At 45.1% G+C, this 27,609-nt stretch overlaps 1 protein-coding gene across 1 annotated transcript; it reads right to left on the bottom strand.

Moving 5' to 3' along the window:
• LOC144098151 (phospholipid-transporting ATPase ABCA3-like) lies at positions 1-26,725 on the bottom strand. The gene is made up of 7 exons (XM_077630679.1): positions 26,614-26,725; positions 23,333-23,450; positions 22,156-22,310; positions 9,985-10,140; positions 4,555-4,727; positions 1,323-1,533; positions 1-240 (listed from the first exon to the last, which is right to left on the bottom strand). The coding sequence occupies exons 1-7, from the start codon at positions 26,716-26,718 to the stop codon at positions 1-3; spliced, it is 1,158 nt and encodes a 385-aa protein (XP_077486805.1). The 5' UTR covers positions 26,719-26,725.
• Between the last annotated feature and the right edge of the window lie 884 nt (positions 26,726-27,609).

The following is a 27,609-nucleotide window of genomic DNA, read 5'->3' as shown; positions in this document are numbered from 1 at the left end:
TTAATTTGCGATTCCTATAGCTGGTAGTTCAGGTATTCGGCAGCGTTGCCAGGGCGTCGCGGTTGAGAAAGTGGTGCTCCTCAGCTCACTGTTGGCCTCGACGTATTCTCCGCTGCCGATGTCCGGGTGGCGGTGGTGGACGTGATGCTCCTCGCCCACCTGGACAATGACGTCCTCCAGAGAGGTGACCGCCACGCCCACTGATGCGATGCCCAGCTCCGCGCTCCGCTGCTCGATGTCCTGGAATTCAAAAGACGTATGAAACAGGGCTGCCCGGGTGCTTCTTACAAACCAATCATTCGCCGAGGTCTGGGCGCACGGTAGTTTACTCGGCTGCCACCATGGGGCGCGTAAATCACTGCGAAAGTTTCGATCCTTTGGAACATCGCAGTGATCCCTTTAGTGGATGCCAGAAATGCTTGGTGCAACCACAGGAAACATTTTGTACTTCAGATTTTGGAGCCAGGACTTCTAGTCAGCCATGATAATTACCATTTTTGTGCAGAAGCGCTCGGGACTGGCCAGTTTCCTCAAAATACAAGCGTAAAATATCCCGATTGATTTACTCGGTGTTCGCTACTGCTGGACTACAGATGAGTCTACTCCCTAATGGTCACGAAAGCTTGGTGTGTACGTGCCCCTGCGGCGTGGCTCTAGAAATAACACGCAGGAATATCATCATATGCGCCTACCTAGTCGGTGCATGTGCTGTGCAGAGAAGCGACGCACGTTTGCATGACCGTGTGCCCACCCACATATTGCCCAACCTTTGAAGAATGTAAGGCAATGCGGTAACGAGTAGGGAATAAACTTCTGGCATCTTCTTCTGACCACCTTCTAAGAAACAAGGTACAAATTATCCTCTCTCCGCAGTTATTTTGGGGCCACCTGATTCGTCCGCGGGAAGACATTCCGAGATCGACAGGCTCTCAGTTCTTACACACACGAAGTGTGTGCGATAAAGCTGTTTTGTATTGCCGTGTACATTTGATCATAATCCTTAAATATCCTCGCTATAATCGCCTCTTGTATTCTGAACAGTAAGCATATTAATTTAATATCCGCTGGAATGCCACAGAACAAAGAAGTTTGAAAAAAGAAACCAACGCAGAACGCAGCTTACGGAGGATTAGGAGAATTTTTGATGCAATTCTTACCATGCAGTTAGCAAAGGCACTCCTTCGATGCATCACACGTTTGCTCACATGAATCGCACGCACAAGATTTGGAAGCTATCATTTTGTATTGATTACTATCCAATTCCGAATGGCTTTACGGTTTGATGTGTCAATTGCGCCCAGTGCGGTGCGTCAAGAGCATACCTTGAACATGGTAACGATCTTGCGTGTGGCCACCATTTGACCAAGAATGAACGTGGCCTCGTTGTCCGAATCGCTCTGGAGCCGTGCCTTGGGCGAGTACTTTCGCAGCAGTAGTTCGATGGCCAGCAGCTTGCAACTGGGCAGCTTGTGGATCTTCATCCGGTACCCAGTGCCAAACCGCTGTTTCAGGAAGGTGGGTGAGCCGCCGCACCTGTGATGAACGCGGCAAAAGAAAGTACTCACAACTCTTTGCATTATACATGAATACCCAGATGGATGACAGGTGATCTAATCATAATCAACCTTGCTTTGCGAATGCGATCAACCTGGCAAAGATAACTCTAAGAAGAATAAAGTTTTCTTCGCTATAGACACGCAGGGATGAAAGAATTAACATGGACAGAACGATCATTCTTCTTGTTTTGTGTGCGTCTTTGTGTGATGAACCATATAAGACACGACCGAAATCAAATGGCTGAACTCACCACATTGTGATAATATTGTGGACGCTCGTACCACAGACGTTAGTTATTGTTGTATGAATCTGAGAATAAAAATTACACATCCTCTTCCATGCAGGCATGCACGCTTTCTTTCTCTGAGACACGCACACTCCGAATACCCAAACAATAGAGCGGCTAAAGCATGTCTGCCTGTTATCAATCGTATATGGTCGATTGCAGGAATAAACATCAAGAATACCAAGAACAGCATCATCGAAATATTTATGAAAATGGGGCAAACAGAAGCTGTGTTATCGGACAATCAAAAACCTCATGGTTAAAGTGACACTGTCCATTATTCGAATAAGCGAAATGTTTTCACCAATGGCCGAGTTGTGATAACAAAGATTAGTACACAGAATGGAGAAGACCAGCGAAAGGCCCACGATGTGTAAGAGTTACTTTTGCAACCAGTTTTAAGCACAATGTATCCGTGTGATTTAAGAAATAATAAATGAAGTTCAGCTTTATGAGATTCTTTTGCTTCCTTTAGAGATTTCAAAGCAGCTTCAATATAGCTAGGTACCTTAGAGACCGCGAAGAAAACATTTTTTTTATGAGCGGAGCTGAATTAAACTAAACTATCAGCCCACACCCGTGTACCTCCGTGCACAGGGTACGAATTATTATTTCGCCGGCGCACTTTAGTAACTAGAAAGCACAAGCTGATGGGCGAGTTGGTTATTCATAGTTTGATTTGAAGCAGCGCAAGGCCGAAAGCCAAAGAAGAGAGCTGTTTGCACGAAAAATCATGAGCGCAAATTCGGGAAGTGTAAAAAAAAATGTCGTGTATTCTATTCCATTGACTTGTAATAGGTTTTATATTGGCCAGACAGGACAGTGCTTAAATGATAGGCTCAGGCAGCACCGCAACAATGTAGATAATAAAGAGTCCCGTAACCTCAGCATGCACTGTCGTGAGTGCGAGTGCACCCCACAGTTTGAACTTTGCAGAGTTGTGGATAGGAACAGAGATAAGCTGTGCCGCGAAATAATCGAGGCTTCGAACATCAAGACGTATGGTGACACATGTGTAAGCGCTCCATCAGTGTCTTTATCTCAAAAAGAGCTTCGCTTCCTGAATCGCACATTTTAGCTTGTGTTGGCTTGCAGAATCCCAGTGCATGAATGAGCTCCCTGCTTTGTTTTCCTTTTTCGTGCCTGAATGTATTTATACGTGCAGCGTGCCAAATAAATGTCAGTTGTTAGTTCAGCGCTGTGTCGTCCGTTTCTTTCTCGGCTCTCTTCTTTGGCTTTCGGCCTTGCGCTGCTTCAAATCAAACTATTTAGTAACTAGATTTCCTTATTAAACTATTTTTCCATACTGACCGCCAACTACAGTGGCTGTACTATAATAATCTGTAATGAGGGGTAGAGGGAGGAGGGGGTGATCATGTATGTTCTACGAGATAACTTCTGCTGCCGGCTACTTGGCTTAAGGCTGTACAATATTGGGAATCATACCAGGACAAAGAGTACAAAACGAGGCAAAGGTACGCCCACACAACGACACTAGAAACCGCCCATTTTTATTGCCACTGAACGAGTGGACTGGACGAGTGGATAGCACTGCTCAGAAGGAAAATCTGTCATGATGTTATCAAGACCAAAATCCTGAAATGAACTACAAGGGCATTCAGACGCAGATGTCAGATATTCATCGAAGATATAGATTGAACAGTTTTACAAGTAGAAGTCCCGGTGTGCGACTTCATCCTCTTAGCGACATTCCAGAGCGGCAGCTCTACTAGATGCAAAAGTGAACCTCCGTGTCTGCGTGATGATAGACCTTGACTCACCTTGATAAGCTGCTTAGCAACAACCTAAAGAAAACTTCAGGTGTGCAAACATAATTGACCATGCCCGAAACAATGGCCACCTCCAAATTTTGCCCAAGGGCCACCCTCTAAATTTGACTTTGGCCGATTTGAACCAAACCGGATGTCCAGCTATTATTGAGCGCGCCAGACACGATGGCGATCACCAAATTTGACCCAGTCTATTGCCAAAATATCAAGTTGGCGATTTAGGAATCCTTTCGCACTGTAATAGGCTTAACCAAGTAAAACCTTGCCACGTCTATCAAAGGTGCACCATGGCGCCCTATGTCAACTATGGTGTTTACAGTTGTCCTGATGCAGTGTGTGCCATCAAAAAAAGTTTGTCCCCTCTCTTTAGCAATATGCTAAATTACTCACCACTGGTAAACTAACTCACCATATTAATGTATGAAGGTATAAGCTGAGATAATTATTTGTGGTGGCACTTGTTTTTATCCAAATGACGAAAATTGATTTAGAGATAGATATTTAAAATGACTTACTGGAATTTATTGCCACATATGGCACAGCAGTTTTTCACTTGCTAATAATTACTCCTTGCAATCTTTTTTGCAAGGTGACATTTTAGTGAGTTCTTTGACTTTGCCTTTCACCTTGACCTGTGAATTTTAACATTGACATTTCTTCTTAAAACGAGTTTCGTCGTGGTAACGATACTATCAGGTCAAGTGGCGTCATGTAACCTTATGGCGCTTATGTGAACGCCGCGTAGCCGCTCTTGCCGCATTAGCCACGGAAGAAGAGGAGTCCGGATCTTATGTCTAGCCTTGCCAATGCTGTGGCCCGACCTTTGGACATAATCGTGGTTAAAGTCTGCCTAATTTTGATAACTCCGCACCGATGTATTTCCTCTCCAAGTCCAGTCGTAGAATGTTGTGCGACGCGTACCTGATCTGTCCATTGGCCATGATGACGATGCGGTCACCGAGGACGTCAGCCTCGTCCAGATGTTGCGTGGTTAGGAATATTGAGCAACTGCGGCGGATCTTCAGCAGAAGCTCCCACATCTCGCGCCTAGCTTCCGGGTCCATGTTCGCCGTCGGCTCATCCATTATGATCACCTGACCGCATAAAGGAGCGAGAAAGCAGTGAAATCATTGCAAGAATGAGCTATATACTTCAACGATTTTTGCAGTTGCAGCGACTTATATGCCGCTTCTTCCAGCCGTCTTGACTGAGGTCTCGAGTTTTCATTACCACTGAACTCACTATAGCTCACCCTTTTCTAGGCGAACAACGTGAAATGAACGCTATCACATGCTTTCCGATAGTCCATATTTGGTGTGAAAGGGAGAACACCAGAAATAGTACGAAGTTTTCATTTCGTGACTCCAATTATTGAGGATAAATTGGTTTTATGAATAATGTTTCAAGCTTTAAATCTGACCTTCAATACAAAAATATGCATTATTAAATAAGTTTCACCGCAAATATGCACGGGCCTCTTCTACATGTAAAATATATGCATACATTCTCAAGTTTCAGTCTACTTGATGCAAGCTGCCTTCTGCTTAGACGGCAGAACACTGAAATAACCCTTTCCAAGTTCAGGCTGGAGCAGAAAAACAAGCAGAACTGGTGGGATACTCGGAAGGAAGGACCAGTTCATACGACATGATCAGCAAAAAAAATATTTGCTGAGTAGGTGCTGTCTCGTCGAAGCTTTTTTATTGCAAAGATTCGGCTGGAAGACGGAAAATTTTGTCATATTTTAACGCAACGAAAGGAAGAGATCGCAATTCTTAATGTTCCAAGGATTTCTGCTTTTACGCTTCGACCTATTGTTTTAACCAGCTACATACAATTCATTTACCTGTCATTATTTTATATTTTTTTGCCTTTATTTAAGATTTTTGTGTGTGTGGCAGGGCTGCCACACACACAAAAATCTTAAATAATGACAAAAAAAATGTGTCTGTGTGGCAGCCTTGCCACACACACACGCACGCACGCACACTTGAAAAGTCCTTTAAGGGAGCTCAAAGGCGACGCTTTTTCTCAGAGAAAATGCACAATGAGAAATGAATGGCCCCTCCTCGCCTTGCCACTGTTTTCGAAAACTACAAATGACATCGAGCGGGGAGAGATTTAGAGCGATGCCATTTAAACAGGTCAGTCGGCTTTGATCAATCTCCCCATAGACAAAGAAATTCATAAAGTTTTAGGGGAAGGCAAGTCCTCAACCATGAACGAAATTCCCACTTACTCTATAACCTATGCACCACATGATTTGGCACATGATGGTGTGCAATGTGCTTCTTTGCAGCCATTTGAAAAGAGTTGAATAGTTTCGCGAAGTTTCAACACAGAGACGGTGTAACCAAGATGAATTTTTGGAAGTGTTGATGTTTTGCCTAAATTCTACTGTGATTTGCTTCCGAGAACAATATTGCTTCCAGAAAGGAGGAATTTTAGTTATGTTCATCAGAGGCGCCGGTGTTGTGTGGAAATTTATCATTTGATCAGCGGCTGAAAGAAAGTGAGTTGCACCCCTGTCCTGTCGTTTCTGTCCCTTTCCACATCAACAATTATGGGCAAAATCCAGTCTCAGGGGGAAGCCGTTGATGAACATAACGTATCATTTCACTAGAGCTATCGATATATCTGCAGGTCACCCGATGGCAGTCTTTTATTCTTTTTATTAACGTTTTCGCTTTTGTCAATAACTTTCCCACTGGTTTTTATGGCAGTCATAGCTACTCGATGCGATTAATGAAAGCACGTTAAAAGAAAGATTTTGTACATATCAGAGCAATGAACCATTAGCTTAGTTATTTCCATAAGGGGGTCTTACAATTTTCCAATTCTCGAAATTTTATCACAGAATGTTGACTGGTTTATCTTCATGGATTGAGCGCACACTCATTTCAATTATCTTCGCATCTGGTGGATTCTCCTGTGGCTGGTTGAACGAGGTGTATTAAGGAAGGAGGACACTCCTCCGGAAAAAAAATAAATGTCACATAAGAAAGTTGAAAATAAGTTGCCTTTCTCATAAAGGTCGTTCTTTTCTCCTAATCGAAACGTGAAAAAAAAATTTATTTTCTTTATTTTTAAAGTGGTACTAAATAGGCAGCTGACGCCGGCAGTCATAACTTTAATTTCGATCAACGAGTCTTAATTTCTTTTCCTGCTGTACAAAGACAGGAGCTGTGCAATGAACCGCGTTAAATGTTATACTATCAGTTGTAATTGCATAATAGCTGATTTATCAAAACACAAACGTTTTGTATAGGTATCCTCTGAGAAAAATGCGGAAGTACGAAAAAGTTCGCAATCTCATTTTCTCTTCTGTGGTTCACGACAAAGACCAATGCACAAAAAATAAGTGCAGAAAGTTTCTGTGAAACTTTCGCACAGGAATAAAGCTAGAATTGCTCGCGTAAGGAGGAAAGGCAAAAAAGTGAGCTTCGAGAAAAACGAGAAGGAAGATCCGCATTAGCTACAAATGTCATAAACCAATGTCCCGGAGGCCTAAAATCTACTACATTTGTTGCTCAGCTTCGTCGTAGTAATGCTTTTTGATTTTGCTGGTGCGGCAGCTTAATTTTTATGCGTTTTTTTTTCGGCATCACTACGCCAAAAGAAAGACTTCAGGATACGCTGCTTGTGACCTGTCAGACAAGCTTTCCGTGTTCGTAGACGAGGTTTGATCCTAACAGGCTTCAAAACATCTAGCACACGTCAGTTACCGTTTTTGAAATGACACATGCCATCATACAATCCAAACTCCTGTGTTTGCAGCCTTAATGTGCTTCGAAAGTCCTGCGTTGCTTTTGCGACCATATAGTTTATAGTGTTGGCCTAAATTAAATATTTCTTGCCTGAGGAAGTCGCACGTTAACTCTCGCCTCTGCCATTGGACTCCGTGCAATCTTCTTACCCAGCACCTCCAGCGAAAGTAACGGAGGTTAGGTCAGCGCTCAGGTGGCGGCAAAGCCACGGCGGCGAAAGAGTCTCTGGTCTGTTTAGGTCAGCAGGCTCTCGCTCTGCGCGATGGCAGTGTGGGTAGGCTAATGCCCTTCAGCTTCTTCACAATAGAAACAAAAATAAGAATAGCTAGTAACAGGCAGAACAAACAGTAAAAGTATTAGCTGAAGAACGAACAAGGGAAAATGAAAAATGCAAACGTTAGGTGTTTATTTGGTTTGAAAACACTTAGTCTCGGTTTCACAAAACGTGCAGGTGGTTACACTTTGTAACGGCTTTTATTAGAAGCACCATTATTGTTACACTTCATTCAGAAATGAATAGGCGTTTTTCCGAAACAATTTGAGAAATTGAATTGTATCAAAAATATTGAATCTTAAAACTGGCCTCACAACTTAAAAGTTTAGTTTCGTGAGAGCGATTGTCAGTTTCATTGCTGAACGGGATGACTGAAAACGATGTCCGATATCCAGCGAAGTCTGTCCACGAAAATCTTTGTGACGGTCCGCTCAACTTTTAGAGGAGTAGAAAGTATGAACACATCAAACGACTTGTAAAGCCCAGTGAATTTATCTGTTGAATTAGCGAGACATTAGAAAGGAACAGAGTGAAACATGCCCAAGAAACAAAACAGACGGTTGTCCGAGTGCAAGATCCAATTGTCTGGGAATGGTCCCAAGCATAGAGCACCTCTATTATGAATATAAGCAAAGCTTTCTCGTATACATTTTTACTTCTATATGCAGCGTCTGTTTTAAGTTTTTCATGAGTTGTGCTCCTCTCCGTTTCCGCTTTTGTTTTTTACCTTCTTTGCCTGCCCCTGCCAGCGTTCAAATCTTTCTATTCCCTGAATTACAATGTTCATATGCCCTTCTCAGTAAAACATGGCCTTCCAATTTGCAAATCCCGTCAAGGTAGGCTGATGTTTCATTATATGCGTCTAGAAATTTTAATAAGTAACAAGCACAGCTCAGTGCCCCAAAATAAATTTATCAAGCTTGTGGAGTCACTCGATGGTGCTGAAGAGTTTTATTAAATATGGTGCCCACGAATCCGCCAGCCCGAACTGCACATGCTTTTATTCGCCTAACTGGCGCGACGTGCGGCGTATTCTTTCTTTTGTTTATCATAATAATTTGGCCATTCAAAATAATTTCAGCTTTTCACATATTATGACACGTGTGGTGACCTCCATCGTTCACATATCTCTGTGTTTCTGCGACGCGCATTTCCGATCCAACAGCGATACTGCCCAGCAGCGCCTGGTCTTTTTTCTTTGCTAGCCTGAAATATTTTTAAACAGCGATTTTTGCTCCAAAGTCTCACATAATGCAACCTGTGTGCAAGGTCTGCAATTACGAGTGCTGCCGGGTAACCACAGGTAATACAATAGGTGAAAACACTCCCATGGCTAGTGCTCGGATTCTTTAGGGTAAAATTGTTGGGAAATGGGTCTCAGTATCCCACCTTGAGTAGAAGAAAACCTTGTGCTATGAGGATCTTTGGTTACATATTTCCTTGCTCCATAAAAATTCAACATCATCATGTATAAATGTGACATAAACCACGATAGGAAATACTAAATTATTAGCGGGGTGCAGCTTTGCTTCCTCGAATGAAGAATAATATGGGACAAAGTTGGTTAGTATTGAGTTGCTGAAAGAGCGCTTTTCACTAGCATCTCAGAACACTACCTAAAAAGCAACACACACTGAGGAAAATTCCAAATAATTTGCGAGATGTGATAACTAAAAATAAATTATTAACGGTGTTGAAGTTAAACCGATTTCGAACCACTGTCTCACACGTTTAAGTGCAGCCCTTTACTCCATTGCATAATTGAACCAACGGTGGTCTGTGCTTTTAATTGTGCACTTAGCTGTTCTACATTCCGCTAGGTGGCGCAGCTTGCTGGTCTGCTGTACCGTACACGGTTCGGAAACATGCTTCTGTGACAACGGAATAAGAAATCAAGAAAAGCGCGATATGCGCGGTTAAGACCCCAGTAATAACTAACAAATGTAGGTGGCCGATGATTTTCTACCGGCCTCTGTCGTGTCATGCATAGAATTTCCTCTTTAGTGCTCTGCCCAGCCGAACAACTAGCAACTTGTCTTTAGTTTACAGTCTAATTTAAGTGTTTGAACGCGTCCAGGAGCGAGTACTGCAATGATGCCGCCCCAATAACTGTTAAAATTATGCTTCTCGCTTAGCCCATAGCTCTCGCTATGGTGTCTGAAATATGGCATAGTCGATGGGAAATAGGGGAATGTGTCTAATTCCTGCAGTTTTCAGAGAATTTCGCGATTTTGAACGGGCAGCACTCGATATAAAACATCGGTCGTCATTCAAGGTCTACGATATTCACTCGGCTAAGTGCGTGCTGACCTTTGGCGTTCCCACGATTGCTATGGCGGTGCACAGTCGTCGCTGCTGCCCCAGAGAGAGGTCAACGGCAAGCACGCCGCGGTGGTGGGACAGGCCGACGTCGTGGAGAAGGTTCGCCACTTCCACGCGTGTCTTGTCCAGCGGGACCCCCTTTATCTGGGGGAAGGAAGGGTAATTTTATGCTGACCGTGGCACCGCAAAGCTTCAGAGGCAGTTTAAAAAGTATAGAAACAGTGCACAGAAGGGAATACAAAAAAAACAATAGGAAATAATTCTCATTCGTCACAATGATAGGGAATGAGAAAATTGCGCATACTAGAAATAACACAGCCGACAACCCAGAGGAGTACTTTAGTACTTTATTCCAGGGTGACAGCTATCGTAGTTAGGCTTAACAAGAGTATACATGTACGAGCTTAAGGGGCTCCCGTGGTAATCCAAAGATCTAGTCATTCAGCCATGATGACCGGATTATTGATAGTAAAATCGCAGTACAGACTTCATTACGAAGGTAGGCAAGAAACGCCGGAGACCAGCTGGTAGGCGACTATGGCATAGCCTTCAGAAATAGTTGGGGAAAATTATTTGTTGGGTTCTCAAAGAGAAATAATTTACGGGTCATAAATTCAATCTGCCCAAAACGAGAGAAAAGGGATGTGAACTTGAAACAGCCCCAATGGTTAGATTAAAGCCAAGTAGACTTCATATTATACGCTCGCCCTAGCATCGCGCCCGATGTGGAGGTCCACAGAAAAGTTCGCTGTAGTGATTACAGATTTTTAAGGTCTTGAATCAGCTTAGACTTCGACACGGAACGCAGAAACTAAAGAAACGGAAGCAAATTAACGAGTCAGCGGTAAGAGGAAAAGCAGAGAAAATCAGAATATCGCTGCAAAACAGATATAAGGTTTTAACTGAGGAAGGATGGTTCGACAGGATCCCTGTAAGCTATCCCAGGAGCGGAAATATCTTATTAAGAAACGGCAAAGCATAGAAAAGTCCTACGCTAAAGACAGAAAAAACTGTCAGAGCTATCAGATTTAATGAATAAGCGAAAGCTAGCCGACATAAGGAAATTATATATGGAGAAAATCGGGCATGCTTTATAGGAAGGAGGTAGCCTTAAAGTTGTGAAGAGGAAACGAGGCATAGGTAAAAACGAGATGCATGCGTCAAGAGAAAAGGAGAGTTGTGTGTGTGTGTCCCCGTCTGCAAGTGCTACGATTCCATAACGTCTTAAAAAAACCAACTAGCCTTACAAGATATCCTAGCCTTTCAAGATACCCAAGGGTGATGTTGTTAGCAATGTGGATAAGATAGGTCTATCAAGTGACAGAGAAATGCGCAGAATATAACCGACCCCAATGTATAACCTTCACTGGTTACGAGAAAACATTCGACTCAGTGCAATCCTCAGCAGTTATGCGGCTTTGCGGCACCAGGGTGTAGAAGACTTAGTGGAAATATCGAAAGATTCTTCTAATGACTGCACAGCTGTCATAGTGCTCTAATAAATCAACAATAAACGAGGGTGCCAGGCAGGGAGACACGATCTCGCTAATGCTATTAACCGCCTCTTAACATGAGGTGTTCCCAGGCCTGGATTGGGTGCAGCTGGGGTAAATATTGTGCGATACGCTGATTTCATTGCCTGCACAGGTTGATCAAAGAGTAGAGACAGGCTCAATAGGAGGGTGGGTCTAAAAATTAAAAGGCAGAAAAGCAAAGTAACGGTCAACAGTCTCGCAAGAGAAGAACATTAAACATTTGGTAGCGAGGTGCTTCAAGTGGTCAGGAAATACGTCTACTTAGGGTAGGTGGTGTCCGCTCATCCAGATCATGAGAGGGAGTTAACTAGCAGAATGAGAAAATGGCGGAGCGCATATGGCAGCTTCTCTCAGGTCATGAATGGCAGTTTACGAATATCCGTCAAGAGAAAAGTATACAAAAGTTGTATCTTACCAGTACTAGCTATGCCGCAGAAACGCAAGGCCAAGGAGGAAGGTTCAGGTTCAGCTTAAGCTAAGTACAACGCAGCGAGCTATGGAAAGGGAAATATCGGCAGCGACACTTAAGCTCCACCACAGGGGTATGACTTGATAGCGAATGGGTTAATGTACATATATATAGAATTGGGCACTCTCTACTTGACATTCATGGATCCTTTGGAGTCCCCATAATACTCCTGGCCCAGTGGTGAAGTGGTTAAGCGGTGCGTGACTGCCTTGCGATGGCAGGTCCTGCAATCGGTGGGACTTGTGCGATCCAGGCTGCTCTTCTCAACAATCTCTCGCGACAAATAATTAACTTAAATTCGACCAGTCGTAGTGGGCAGTTTGCTCACAGTGTGGTGAAAATGTTATGACGCCACACGGTCACGTGACCAACCTGGCACTTGTACACCACAGTTTGCATCTCTGGGGATTTTAGGGCATTTTTCGCTTACGGTCAACGAGGCCGACAACGACGTCAGAGCTTCTTAGACACGAGCTTCCTAATGCTACCGCGTTAAAATTGATAAATATTGTTAACAGACCAGAAGCGGGCAGAATAGGCGAGAGAACAAACGCATGTTGATGACATCCTAGTCGAAATCAAGAGGAAGAAATAGGCTTGGGCAGGGCATGTAATGCGAAGCCAAGACAACCGCTGGTCGTTAAGGGTAGCGGAGTGGATTCGAAGAGAAGGCAAGCGTAGCAGGAGGCGGCAGAAAATTAGGTGGAAGTTTAGACAATAATTTTGCAGAGATACGGTGGCCTTTGCCCTTCAGTGCTCGTAGTCTGGTTGATGATCACGGCCACGACAGCACGCGTGCGATAACTCCGAATGTAGAACGAATTGAAAGACTAGCCCTGCTCGAGACTGGTGCCTGCACCTTGGGATCGGAGGTGGAATTATTTGATTTCAATGCAAAATCATCTGACCGTGTCAAGATATTGTCTGCACTATATCCATGATCGGCAATATATATTCTGAGCAATGAAAGCTAAATTTGGTCACAGCGGAGTATGTGGGGTATCCCAAAGATAGTGCTTGTTCATAGCAGCCGTCCTCAATCATTTCATCTGAGCGGCGAAAGCACAGCACAACACAAGCCGAAAATCTTACCCATTGGAACATCAGTAATACCATGTGAGGTTCAGGATAGGACTCCAAAGTTCACGCATACAAAGGGGGTGTTCAAGCCGTAACGCCATGATTCGTTTTTGTTTACAGCATCGTAACGCAGAGCCGCAGGGAAGAACAGAGAAGTCATAGAGTGTGTCCAATAGGACAAAAGGGTACATTTGGTGAGAACAATGAGGCCTAAAGTGTGTCTGAAATAAAAACTTGATGGAAGACATTCGCAAACACACTAAATTATGAACTTCTTACACATCCTACCACCCACACGTGGAAGGTTGAAATCTGGATATTAGTGTTCTTTAAGAAACGAAAGGCCGCCCATGACATAGCGTTAAGGAACACAGTACCGTGTGAGACACACTGCATCCCGTTCAGGCAGTGGAGCCCTGTGAAACAGAATAAGGGCGTGTTTGTTACGTCTTATCAGTGCCAAAGGAAACGGGAAAACTGGCCCTCGTGAAGCTGGGAGAAGAGCACCCTTATATGAGTTTCGCCTCTCGTCCTCGTAACCTCCACTGGACAGCCATAGAAACTGTACCCGAGTATAGATCCCTTGACGTTCGCATCAAAGTCTTGAAGTGCGCTCTTTGGAAGCCTCAATAGGACAAGCCTGCATTTACTGTCCAGCAACCAATAATTTGTATCCTTTCTGCTCGCGTTTCCGTTGTATTCTTAAGTTTTATTTCACGCTGATGGTACTAAACAGAAACAGACCATCTGCGCGGAGTTGGAATCCTGCTCTGGTAGTCAGTACCTCAAGTTTCCGAGGAGATCCTTCAACTAAATTAAGAGGTTTGCTGGGTGTCTTCTCTCATGATTATTAAAAGAAGTCAAGTAACAATATTAAGCAAGCCATTATTAAAACATATTCATAAAGAGCTGAAGACAGTAGCAAGTCTCATGCAATGGGGGAACAAGGAAGCTTTGGATCGGAAGCTGGTTCCAGCAGCACATTGCACGACAAGCAAGGGCAGGCGATGTCATGTGGCACATCACCTCTGCAGGCGATGTCATGTGGCACATCACCTCCTTGTACAAAAGAAAAGAACCTTAGCCCCCGTCACTCCATTTGGGCCAACTCACGGTATTCGCCACTGCAAAAGTCTTCAAACTCTGATCGACGTTTTGGAGCAGGCCTCCGGTCAGAAAGGTTAGAGCGACAACTGTGAGGGTGCGAGACCACGAGGTTTTTGATTTCCACTATGTTCTCATTGCGCGCAATTGCAAAACGAAGCCCCCGCATATGAAGGTCTTCAAATATGGATTTCCTTGTAGCGTACCCGAGTTATCGCACGAGCACGTACTGACAGGCCCACCTACTGCCCAGCCACTAACGTGGTGTTCCCCCAATTGGCGATTTCAGAACGTAAACCTGAACGAGCCTTCCAAGGGCCTGTAGGGCGCGGAGAAACGTCTGGCCCGTCGAAACGAAGCACTTGGCGCAGTAGCAGAATTCGAGGTGAATGGATGTGCACATCGAGACTGCGCAGCGTGTGCCACCAAACACGCGCCAAACAAGACGCGGACTGAGGGGTCTCCAATGCGTGCTGCACAAGCCGAAGCAAGGAGGCGCTGAAGTCAAATTAAGCGGAAGGAGGTAGCAATTCGCAAACAATACCGATAGTGCGTCATGTTAAAGGCATAGTTCACATGAATTTGGAGCCACATTTAATTCACAAAATACTCTGGAGGAAACACCTCAGCTGCACCCTAATAATATAACGCGTCAGCTTTGACAGGCTAACTCCCATATACAAGAATTAGCCATTTACTGGTCACAAAATTTGCCGCATATTAAAAAAAACCGACGAAGCGAGGAGGCAATCGCACTCGAGAGCGACGTAGATAAAACTAGAACAGTGCAGAAGGAAGCCCGGAGAGCACCTAGCATTGTCTGTGATGCTTCCCTTTGCACTTTGCTTCTCTTGAGCGTGCTATATGATGCCCTCTCCCATTCACTAACGCGCCCAAAGCGGCGCATCGCGAGAAGGCCTTGGAAGGTTCCGCAAACCGATTTCCGCGCCTGACCAATGGAGACGCGCGTCTGGCGTAAGAAGGAAATTGTATAGTTGATACTATGTATATGTGCGGTCCTGCCTTGGCGCGAATAACGAACAGACGCGAAGCGCCGCTCTAAATTAAGGGCGTTGACCGCCGTTTGTCAGCCCGAGCCGCCGTTCAAGCTTCAGTGAAGCGCGCCCGCTCGACTCCCGGGACAGCACCGCTCGCCCAGCCACGGACCAGCGAGGCAACATGCGCCAACCACCGGGACAACTTCGTTGTGTTTCTCAGGTCGTCGGACTGTCGCAGTGCCCGGTGAAGAAATTGTGTTTTGTTTGTTTGTCTCTCTCCTGTATTAGTGTGCTCTAGGTGGAAAGCTTTTGTTGTATTCATATCTCTCTCGAACCTTACCTTGCACAAGTTGCATTGTATTGAGAGTGATTGCGAAATCCCCTGTCTCTTCTCTTTGCTGTATAAAGTTTGTTTTGTTTGTGGGTCTTTGGCTCCGACTCATTCTCAGGCTTGCGACCGGCCAAAGCTAGGCACCAAGCAACCAATCCCCTTTTCACTTGGTAGCTAGATTCTGGCTGAGCTTGCCACGCTGAGTCGAGGGCATCTCCTTTGAGACAGAGACCGCTACTCGCACACGCTCTAAGGGTGTCTGGGAGTGCACGCAAAAGTTCGCGAAAAGATGACATATTCAGTCGTCAGAGACCGGAGATTTTGTGCTTTGTAAGCGCAGAGAATGGAGGAAGAGTCGGATAGAGTTTACGAAGTGATTATAAGCGAGTGTTTAGCAAAAGACTGATACCGTGAGGTGCCGCGTTGAAGCGGGTAGAGGTGCTTCATCAAGCTGACGTTATGTACTGAATTTGAAGAGTTCAGGCTCAGAATGAATCTCAAGGAGGTAGCCAGTGAGGCCTAAGAAAGTGCCTGAAGGGAGTTGAACTTTAGTTGGTGGACCAGAAATAGAAAGGCTTTGAAAAGAGGTGAAAAAGCTTTCTTTGGAGCGAAAGAAAGAATGGCAGAAGAGAAGAGAAGCAGCAAAGATTGCCTTGAAGCGAGAACGAAAATTTGAGTATGCAATCTTTGCAAGGATGCTTGCTGAAGTTCAGCATTTGAACAATGTTAGGGAGCCAGTGGAGCTTACCCCCGGAGAGGCCGGGTGGAAGACTAACGAGTCTGATTTGCTGGCAACCACGGAAGAGGTTGCAGCTGGGTCCAGAGGTCAGAGTCTGGTTGTGGGACAACCTGTTGCTGCAACTCAGGTTGAAGAGAGTGAAGACCAGATTGGGGTGTCGCTTCCTCAGGAAAACGAAAGTGTAGCTACTACTGAGGCGGTAGGAGCTGAGCAGAAGGCCAACCTGACGCTTCATTCAGAGGACACCTGAAGGAAGTCGCCTGAAGAAGATGAAGCAAGTTGGACCTGCATCGAATAGTCAGAGGGCTGCTCGCCTGAGTTGCAGTAGTGACCACGAGAAAGAGCGGTCAAACGCCAAAGAGTGCGAAAGCTGCAACGTGACTGTAGCTGAGGAGAGAGCACTCAGTGAAAAAAAGGAGTCTGTTCCGAATGAACTATCGAGAAGCGAGGAGGCCTTTCTCTATGAGCAAAATTTTGCCTGCGAGGAAGGCGACAGTGCCGTGCAAGGAATCGAGCACGACTGCGCTGAAACTGACAAGACCAAGAAAGAATCAGGGGAAGCTGAATTGAACACTGAGGAGAATGTGTGTCCAATGGCCAGTGAGCTGTGCTCCGAGAAAGGTGCACGAGGCAAGGTCAAAAAAAGTGCAAAAAATCATCTGGCCGAGAACCAAGTTCAGTCCTCAAAGAACGAAAAGGAGCTGAACCAGAGGCTTCAGCGCGAGAGCGCAGCTCAGATGACGTGTGTGAAAATGAAACGGGCATGCCCCGAAGAACAAGAAGCGAATCGTGCATCGCCGACACAGGTGCATAAGAAAGGACGAGCCTCGGAGAAAGGTCAGGAAGGAACCAGGACAAAAGGGAACTGATTTGAAGACAGCTGAGTGCGGTGCTACTAAGCTGCTCGATTCGCCGAAACAGCCCAGTTTTCAGTGCTGACTCAGCCTGGAGGCGCAAGCGCAAACAGAACACCGCACGCCGAGAAGGGATACATGAAAAGCGGTGCCGTCATGAGAGAACTGGCGTTAATTTTGTTCGCGACAGGCGCGCAAGCCGCGGGAAAAACGAAGGGCTCGAAGCCTGAGCAGAAACCCAGAGGAGTACGAGTAGGAAGCGGAGCCATAACCACGTAAGGAAGAGAAGCCCCTGTACAAGGAGGGAAAAGAGCAGAGCTCGGGACAATAAGAAATGTCACAGTCGCGTGCGGAAGAGAATGGAAAGCGCGACCAAAAGCTTGTGGGAAACAGTCCTGTCCCACACTCATGTACGCCGAACGTGGAAGTATAAGCGAAAGTATGCATCGTACATGTGTGCTTCCTTTTTTTAATGTTACGTTATGGTATTCCCGACTTGCGGGATGTTTGAAGCGCATTTTGACATTGTCAAGCGTTATGTACTTGGAAACATCATTGTGGTGATGAATGTATCTTTGAATTCGCCATTCAGTTTGTGAGTGCAAGCATGTGCGCCCGAATTTTGTTTTTTGTGAATATTGTTACACAATATTTTTTAAGGGAAGAGGCAGTGTCAGAAAATTCTGCGCACATTCGAAACAACCGGCGCAGCGCGGAAGCAATCGTGCCCACGCGTGACTAGAACAGTGGAGAAGAACCTGGAGAGCAGCCAACCTTGAGTGCGCTGCTGAACTTTTCACTTTGCTCGCCGCCGCGGCGCCAAAGGAAGCATCTGCATGCAATGTGCACTCTTCCAGAGGGTCTCAGTAATTTATTCTGATTACCGACGGAGAGGGAGAGGCCCGGCGCAAGAAGGAGAAGGAAATTGTACTGCTTATACAGTGTGTATTTGCGCTCCTGCCTTGGCGCGAAGAACGAATAGACGCGGAGCCCGCCTATAAATGAATGGTGTTGACCGCTGTCAGCCATAGCCGCAGGGACAGCAGCACAAGCCCAGCCACGGACCAGCGAGGCAACGTGCGCCAACCAACGGGATGGCTCCGTCGTGTTCCTCAGATCGTCGGTCTGTCGCAGTGCCCGGTGAACAAAGTTGGTTTAAACCAGTTTGTTAGCCTCCATATTGTATTAGTGCTATTTAGGTGCAAAGCTTTGACTGCATTGTAATCACTCTCGAACTTTACTTTGCACGAGTTGCATTGTATTGCGAGTGATTGTGAAATCGTCGGTATCGTCTCTTTGCTGTATCAATTTTGTTTCGTTTTGTGAACATTTGGTTCCCACCCATTCGCTGGTTTGCGACCGGCGAAAGCCGAGCACTAAACGTCCGCCCCCCTTGTCATTTGGTAGCTGGATTCTGGTTAAGCTTGCCACGCTGACTCGAGGGCATCTCCTTTGAGACCGAGGCCGCTATGCCTACACGTTCTAATGGTGTCTGGGAGTGCATACATAAACGCACGAAAAGGTCAGAGTTAGCTTACAATCCGGTGGGCAGGTGGCGATCACTCCGCAAAGTAACGTGACCTACGTGGCCCCCTAGGTTGGGTGCTGATGCTAACAGGAGCTCCGATGCCGATAACGACGCGGGACAATGTCCTCGGACCTGAGACCTCTAACGCAAGCGCGTTAGAAAACCACCACCATGTGCATCGTTTTGCTTTATTTTATTTATTTTATTGCCTGTTTCTTGTTTTAGTTTGAGCTAGAATTCCTTTAGCGATGTTCACTGCTTTGCGATTTTTCCAAAAAAGGAATTACTTTCGTGCGGTTCCTTAGCATAAAACCTGCCTAGAAAACCAACTTCCACTTACATGGTTACCATTCTAGCTTTCTAGTTTTGAATCTCAACGCCGCAGGAATTATCAGGTTTATTTATTCCTTAAAAAAATGAATGAAATGTAACAAAAAGGACATTTATACGCACGCAAAGTCGAAGACAAAACCTATGTACATAAATTATTTCGTAGAAACACTGCAGTGGAACTTGTTTAGCAGCCAGTAGGTACCTGTGTGGGCAAAGCGATAGCAAAGTTTGGAAAGTTGGCGCTCCTTTGAGTGACCGGTCACTTCATGGTTTGTTCGACATCTCTTATTGAACTAGTTTTGACAAAAGTGTACGTCATAATGTCCCCCCCTCCTCAGTGGTATCGCCGAGTCCCTTGAGTTGTCAGTGGGATAATCGCAGAACGTTATGTGGAGTCATACTGCCGTCACTGGATAAGAGCGCTGCGCCTATGATGGTAATCCAATTATGCTTGTTGCAAGGAAGACAGTTCTTGTGTGCGTTCTAACATTACATGACTAAACGACTCGCTAACAATGTTTAGTCATGCAGAGAATTCTTCACAAGCTTTGGCTATACAGTTGCTGCCACTCGACGCTGTAAGAGACGCTTCCTACTACCGCCGTCGAACTTCAATTTGTGCCCCAACTGTCGCTGAATTTCGTGTTACACTTCTCTACTCGTGGCGTAATTTGCCGGCATGTTTCATTTATTTTATGCCACCAGATATGCGGAACATGGGCAGAAGTATTTAAAAAAAAATCGAACTCCACTGCGACTCTACTGTAGGATGGTAGACATGAAATCACGGCCTTTGGTGCTTCGCAGAAATTTTCAGAAATGGATTAGGGTAGGGGAGCCAAGCACTGAGAGAAACAGGGCCAGCTTCAAGCTGCAGAAAGAGGGCGGTCTCAACTAAAGGAGTTCCATAGTGAAGCAAAGACGAGAACATAGGCTTGGACAGAATATGAAATGTGCAGAATATATGCCAGGTGGCCTAACAGGATAAAGGAGTGCACAATGAAGCGAGATGCAGCCACGGGCACCATAGAATAGGACAGCGCGATGAAATCTAGAAACTTGTGAATGAAGTCAACATGGCTGAGGTTGAACACTGGTAACTGGAACTCAATATGGGGGCCAACGTCTTCAAGCGGACGTTTCCGCCTCACGAGCGTAACAATGACAAAGCGCAGCTGACTGGAAGGAGGAGAAGTTTGTTGTTTTTCTTTTTTCTGCGCTCTACAGAATGTACTGAAACGTGGGAAAGAACCTATGTGGGAGGGCAACCCGGAACCACACTATAAGTCGTGACTGAGAGCGCAGTTTCCTATTACACGTCATATTTTCATTGAATTCGCTCGTTACGCACTTGGAGGTGCGAATCATTTTCCACATTTCAATAATTCTAATAAACGTTTCCTTCCATATCGCCTTCAACTAGTAGTAGTCAGGATCCGGCAGAAACTTTTAGATTTCACATTAATGCTATTTTACTTTATTTAGGAAGACATTGCTGTAAAAAATTACAATTAAGGAAACACCTTCCTGGATATTTTTTTTTGAATATTTCTGCCAAGGGACTGAAAAGTCGACATTGAAAAGGCCTTTTATTCGTTAAGTTTACATCGGTTGTCAATTTTCGCCCATCTTGCGTGATTCAATTTTTGCATGTCCTGCATTTTAGAATACAAGGATATTTTTGTGCATCTATTTGTCGCCACTATATACACACAACCACTCTGAAATTGTCATTTTGCTCACTCTTTCTTTTATGCAGTCAGAAAAAGTTTGCCAACTAAAAAATTTCTCAATGTTACAAAAATTAATGCCCTTTAATATGTCCCTCTATGATAGCAATACAATGAATAACAACTGTGACTCCCATTCAGCGCCATGAATTGCAATGAAATAACTTCGCTGCTTTGCATACTGTAGAGCATATCCATTCCAAATTTCATTGTGATGCGGCGAAAGTAACTGAATTTTTGTCATGCACAAGCAGTGAAGGTACATAAAGAGATAAAAAAAGGCATCCCAACTCATTTAAGGAGAGTGTGGACGCAGCTTCTGAGGAAATAAACAGTAGTTTTAAATCTCTATTTCAGCTAAGGTACTGCCGGTGGCTGCGTAAAAAAATGGGGCGTCCTTCACTTGAGTGCACCACCGTAATAGCGAGAAACGACATTGCTTTTGTTTGTCGCCGCCGTAAAAGTAGCTCAATTGTGCTCCTTTTCCCGGTCAATTGGCGTGTTTGCATCGCAAGTTGGAGTAATTTCGCGTCTTTATTCTGCGCTGGTATTGTTGGACATGAAGCAATGGCTTGAACATCATAAAACAATCAAAATTCAAAAATGCGATGTTTTGACAAACGTCGTCGTTCTTCCAACCGCGTGTCTCCTTAAGGCTGATTTCTTATACATGTTTAGCAATATTTGGTAAGCAATTAAGCTGCTATGGTGCAGACAACGACGATTTTGACACATGGCCGAATGAACAAAAGAAAAGCATTCATTTTATTAAAACAGAACATTTCAACCTCGCATAAAGGATCACCTACCGGTATTTTTTTGTGTATGTGAAAAAGCACGAATCAACGCGAATCGCTGTTTGATTAATCGGCGCTTCGAAATTCGTAATTTTTATTCGATTTTCGTTAATCAGAATACTGACTGACTGATGCTGCTGAGAGGAAGTAGGAAAAGAAAAGAGCACGGGCCCGCCTACTGGCTCAAGTCGAGACACGCTCGCTGCCGCGTGCTGAAAGTAGGAGAAAGGATAGGAGAAGAAAGCTAGAACGAAAAGGCCCCGCGCGCTAATAGGCCCATAGGCCCCGGGCCGACCCGTGTCAGAGTGCGTCTAGCTCTCCGCCGTATTCGAAAAATCAGTTTAATATCTTGTGTCCAAGGACCAGCAGCAGATATTAAATGGGTTATCAGGGATCAAGTCCCTCCTATATAAGTAAAGAAGAGAATCGCAGATCACAGCTTGTAGAGAATCATGAGCATGGAATTGCAATCGCGTCTCCGTATATATAGATATTAAAGATGTACCTATGAAAACCGATTCCGAATTCGTGCAATGACAATACTGCGGAGGCAGGGTTGAAGAAAGAGCCCGATTAATAGCGCAACCAGGCGTCATTATAGAGACACTCCGAACGGGTAGTGAAGCAGCACCAAAGAGAATACGTCCCGAAGGCCGCGTACAATAGCGAAGTACATGAGGTGCTCTTCGACTGTGAGGTCGTCGATGAGGATGTTGTATTGCGCGCAGTAGCCGAGGCTGTCGCGCGCGTCCCTGGTGCAAGTCCGGACGTCGTAGCCTCCGACGAGCACGATTCCAGAGGTGCAGTCGAGGAATCCTGAAAAACAAAAAAGAAAAATAAAATAAAAAGCCTTGAAGGCGCAGGAAGGAGAAGAAGCACAATGCATATCACGTACAGTCTTGGAGCACTTTCTGGTTATCGATAGCTGTTTCAAAGCTTTGGCGCAACAGAAATGCTGACTAAATCGGTGCCGCCACCCAAATATTAACATGCCCGTGGGGCAACTACGTAGTCTATAATCTCCCAAGCAGCTGTGAGGCTAATCATTTTCCGCCTCAGTTCTAAGAAAAAAGTAAAATGCGAGAACTGAACAAGCAATGATGCACGCTGTTCAAAGAGTCACAATGAAAATTGCCTCGAAGGGAAAAATTATATTTTGACATTTCACAATTCAACGATGAAAAACTTGAACAGTCGATAAAAGCATGCAAGTTTTGAAAACCTCCAACATACGGCTCGACAGAAAGAACAGGTACGATGACTATTCTGTAGTGGTTTCCACATATTGTTATTTCATAGGGGTTCATTATACGAAGGCCCCTTTGAAAGTTCCAGCTAGAACGTACCTAACACCTTTGTTGCACCCAGCGCTTCTCACTTAATCGCCTCAAATCCTTTTATTCTCTATATTCACACCAAAAGGCTTAAATGCATTATAAGACGCTGAGTGAAAACGCTCCCCACATAGCTGTCGGATTGAATTTTCACTTAACTCTGCTAGTTTTCCTCTACAGCCAAATACAACCCAAGAAAGAAGTGCGCAATGAGCCTGAATGGAGGCACATCAGCCAATGACCTAGGCCGATTGTTGTGCACACGTTGGCACAATATTCGGTGCATAATTCTGAATATATTCTCCGAAGCTCACGCGTTGCATGCATTAATCATGTGGCGATTCAGCTCTTTATACATGGTTCTGGATTCTCCGTTCACTGCAAAACAATCAATCTTACCCAGACCACTTGGTCAAATGCTTCATGCCTGGAAGCAGTTGGTCCCCTCCCGCCCCCCCAAAAAAAAGAAAACGAAAAATAAAAGCGGCTGCCCGCGTGCCTCACCGGTAATCATGTTCAGCAGCGTCGTCTTCCCAGCACCGTTGTGGCCAAGCAACACAGTGATCTGGTTCTCGAAGATTCGCAGGCTGACGTTCTGCACAGCCACCACGCCGTCGTAATCCTGCGGCCATATTTTAAGTCTGAAAGTTGGGGTTTCAAGGGAATCTTCCACTGCGGTAATATAATGGTTTTAATTCTTAATTTGCTGCTTAAGATGGGATATCCTAGGGCACCTACAGATCATACGACTGTCTGAGCAGCTTGTGTTGTCGCCCTTATTAATGCTTCTTTCAAGTTTCCAGCCTTCCTCTCCCCGCGTCAACTCCCCAGTCGCGTTATTATGATAGATAGTCGGCGCCAACGCCTGCCCTACCGAGGCGTCGGCCTGCAAAAGCTCTACGTACTACGGACAAAGAGCTCCAGCTGCGTCTGCGTTGAGAGCTGGACTCCACCGGTGTTCAACTTCCAGAGCAGGACAAAAATCGCGGACTACAAACGCCACAGGCTTCGTCGAGAAGCCATAAGGACGTTCAAGACTTGGGTTGCCAATTTGCAGCGCGGTTATGTTTGCGATAAGGCAGTACAGAGTTTTAGTACGGCAGGCTTTGTGAGATTAAGTCCTTAGCGGAATAGGGGGTCCAAAGCACGCATGCGCAGAACACAACTGGGAAGTTAGCGTACGCACGCTATTTTCAGAAGTAAGCGTTGCGGCGTTTGCACACTCAGCATGAAGACATGGCGGCGTCCTTCCGAGCTAGAGCTGCTCGTTTCAGCCGAATAAGCATTCCTTGCGGTTCCGGTCGGCACGTTTACCGGTGAAGCTGCCTTTTGTGTTGACTGACATGCTGCTACCGTCTGCAGCTCCTCGGAACGCAAGATATATAAATTTAGAGCTCCGCTGTTTATGCATTTCAAAATTAATACGCGGCAGATATAATTAAATGTGCATAAGATTTCTAGCACTGTAATGGAAGACATTCTTGATCGATCGGCTTGCACCAACTATTTCCCTAACTATAGGGCGCCACAATGTTTGTCTCTTATTTTGCATATTTTAATCGCTGCTTTGCATTTTTGCAGCCGAAATAATCGTTACTGTAATAAATAGACTGTAGAGCAGTCCGATATAAGTTTTACAAATTAGTGGCTGTGAAGACATTTTTAAAGACTCCTCCCGCAGCTTGTAATACATATAGCGTTTAAGGTTTCCGGAACGGTACACTAAAACTATAATGTTGGAATAAGTTGCTTACGCCACGCTAAGGTCTACTTTAAGGCTAACTTTAGACTAAAACTCTCTATTGGGCTGCCCGTAACATACCGCTTCCCCTGCCCGATATTGACGTCGGGAAAATAGCTTTACGGACCAGTCTGACTACTCGAAAACTTAGTCTTTACCAATAAATACCCAGTTCCCCAGAAACTGCAGCTGCTCTCGCCTTTGCGCTTGGGCTGGATCGGACAGAGTTCAGTACACGCGCTTCTTATGACTAAAGTAAGAAACTCACGGCATAAGCAGGCCTTGCATGGCAAATAATTTTTTTCCGATTGGCACTCGGCTGCAATGGCGTTTGAAATTTAACAATGCAGCTTTTGAAGAAAATAGCTGCCCACGAAGCCCATAAATTTTGTGTTCACTTTGTATCTGCATATCGACCATATCGGTGTGCTAGATAGCGAGGAATGTCTATTGAATGGGCGCAGACGCTTTGATTTTACTGCTCATTTAATGAGCTTCCAAGCGAATTATCAGTTTGCCTCAATTTATTGAGGAACGTGCACTGAGTAAGGTGTGCGTATTCGGCGCAGAGCATTGATGCATCACAAATGGTCCACATACAGCAGGCTTCAGCATCCGATCATTTTTGACTGCCATGCAACCTCACGCGACGCTTTGTACCGAAAAGGCAAGCCCTACGACAACGAACCAGATGACATTGATGAGCGTGTACCCGATTTACAAATCGTGTACGGGATCCATAATTTGCCCAGGACAAGCTGTAACAGCCTCTGCAGATAACTGTTGCTTCGTTTTCCGGTCCGGGAGCAGTCCTGAGTTTCCCGAGCATCGGTCTGGACTAGCTTATCGCGTGGACATAAAACGTAATCACAACGCTTCGCCTAAGATATTGCTCAGATGTTACGTGCGAGGGCAGGTGTTAAACATTACCTTTGACAAGTCCGAACGATTAAAAAGCGGTATTCGGAATGAAAAAGCCGTGTAATATCGAGGTAGTTGCATGCCATGGAAGTGGTTCACACAAGTTTTAAGTTGCATCGGCACTTCTCTTTTTTCATCGAGACTGCGATACTCATTCAGTGACGTTGCAAGCAAATTACAATTTACATCTGCGTTTTCTGATGCCCAGGTTTAGCTGTTACTAGGTTCACTTGGCTCTTCTGCGGCACTAAGAATGTTAGTTTGCTAACGCAGCCTTCCGATTGGACGCAGCCAGATAAGGGTTTATATCTTCTCATTAAAAACCCCCATAGAGTTTTTAAATATTAAGGGGAGGGGGAGGATTCAAATGAAACATTTACATTGAACACAAAGCTGAAAGCGACAGCAGTATATGGCCCTCATGCGTGCAGGAATTATAAAGTCATTACACGCGACGCCACTTGGATGCCCATTAAGAACTTGAGCAAAACGGTGGCGTTGTTCACAAGAAATATTTCCAATCAAAAGAATTTGCTTCCAGTTATTGATGTTCTTAGGCAAAGTAATTTGGTACAAGTATGTAAGTGCAATCTGCCCTGAGAACGATCTAAAATTAAACATATTTTAAAATTTAGAAGCAAACCTGAGTGTAGTCTTGCAGTTGAAAAACACTACTTTCCTTTCATAAATAACTTACGCTGTTACCCTAACCCAGCATCCCAGCCTGTCACGAGCAGCTGGCCCTCCGACTCGTTGGAGCAACCCCCATCAAGATTGGTTCTGGTATCAAATTCAAGCAGCGAGCCATCAAGAATTTCTCTGCACATGCTGATAACGGAAGGAGCTTTAAGGTTTCATTTCCTTGTAGATGCGGGTCATCCGTAGTTATTCGAATTTTTCACAAAACGGGTTTTGTTTTTTGTGACACGTAGACTTTGGAATAGTTTCGATGGGAAATAAGAGACGTGATGTGATGCAGGAAACGGGATCATGATTGTCCGTAAAGCGATGCTTATGTGGCAGTCAGCTCATTGAATAAATTCCTGCAGGCGCAGTTGTGGAACCTGACACACACTTGGGGCACATTCCAAGTGCGTGCTCAACATTTTCTTACAAAACGCACCTTGCTGACGTTGATGACTTCGATCGCGACAAGCTGATCCCTTGGCTCCGGTTCAAAGTTTTGGAGCTCTCCAACGGTCTTTAGTGGCATCCGGGCGAATGTCATGCTTGGAATCCAGTATTTCGTCTGAAACAAGAAATTAAAACAAACGCAGAATATGGATATAAGCAAGCAGCTCCGCTTCTACTGACGTTATCACAGACCTACGTCTTTGAGTAACGTGGGAACATTTGTGGGATATGTACCTGCATATTCGTATTCTAATTATATGTTAACTAGCTAGTTTAGAGCGCTCTAGACCCCTTCAAAATGGTCTGGGGACGCTTAGGTGACTTTAGGAGTGCAATGCGACAGCTTGATAACCGTTGCTGTAGGAGCACTTGCGAGCGAGTCAGCACTCCACGCGGCTATAGAGACTGCAAACTGACACTGTGGCCGCAAACAACAAGCCCCACTCTGCCTGTGCCGCCCTTTCCCCGTTGTGCTCGTCCCCTTTGTTTTTGAGTTGTGAATTTTAGCGCTGTAATCACGTGACCTTCGGACGTCATGGTCCGTGGTCATGGTCCCGTGGCCTTCCGATGTTATCGCCATTTCACCTTGGCCACGTGAACTATAGAGACCCCATCGTATTCTCGATAAATACGATTTTTGTGACTGACGCAGCGCGCGAAATCACATGCTGCTATGTCTAACGCTGTCACAGTAGCATCTCGCTTTCGGTAGGCCGATAGCCGGCGCTGCAGTCTTATCCTGCAGGCGCAGGTACGCCGGCGATGGGAAGCGCCGTGGTCGCACGATGAAAACTGATGTGCCACAGAATGTAGATGATGTTCTCCACTGCTGGGGCCGCCGACGTTTCAAGCTAACCAAATTTTCGAACAAGCGCCGGCATCTTGGAATGTTATTTTGCATTGCGTATCCAGAGAGATCTGAGCAATAACATTTATACTATATGACTGCAGTTGCGCCGTTCGGAAACGCCGAAAGACATTCCAT

The sequence above is a fragment of the Amblyomma americanum genome, chromosome 7 (assembly GCF_052857255.1).
Source record: "Amblyomma americanum isolate KBUSLIRL-KWMA chromosome 7, ASM5285725v1, whole genome shotgun sequence".
NCBI lineage: Eukaryota > Metazoa > Arthropoda > Arachnida > Ixodida > Ixodidae > Amblyomma > Amblyomma americanum.
The sequence above is the reverse complement of the archived record's forward strand: the minus strand, read 5'-3'. Positions and strand labels throughout refer to the sequence as shown.

Bases quoted from the DNA above. Each gene is read 5' to 3' on its own strand.
- LOC144098151 (XM_077630679.1), bottom strand. From the start codon at position 26,718: ATGACATTCGCCCGGATGCCACTAAAGACCGTTGGAGAGCTCCAAAAC. The intron at 4,728-9,984 runs GTCAGCACGCAC...TTATGCGGTCAG, and splicing joins CAATCGTGGGAACGCCAAAG to GTGATCATAATGGATGAGCC. The intron at 1,534-4,554 runs GTACGCGTCGCA...CGTTCATCACAG, and splicing joins ATGGCCAATGGACAGATCAG to GTGCGGCGGCTCACCCACCT.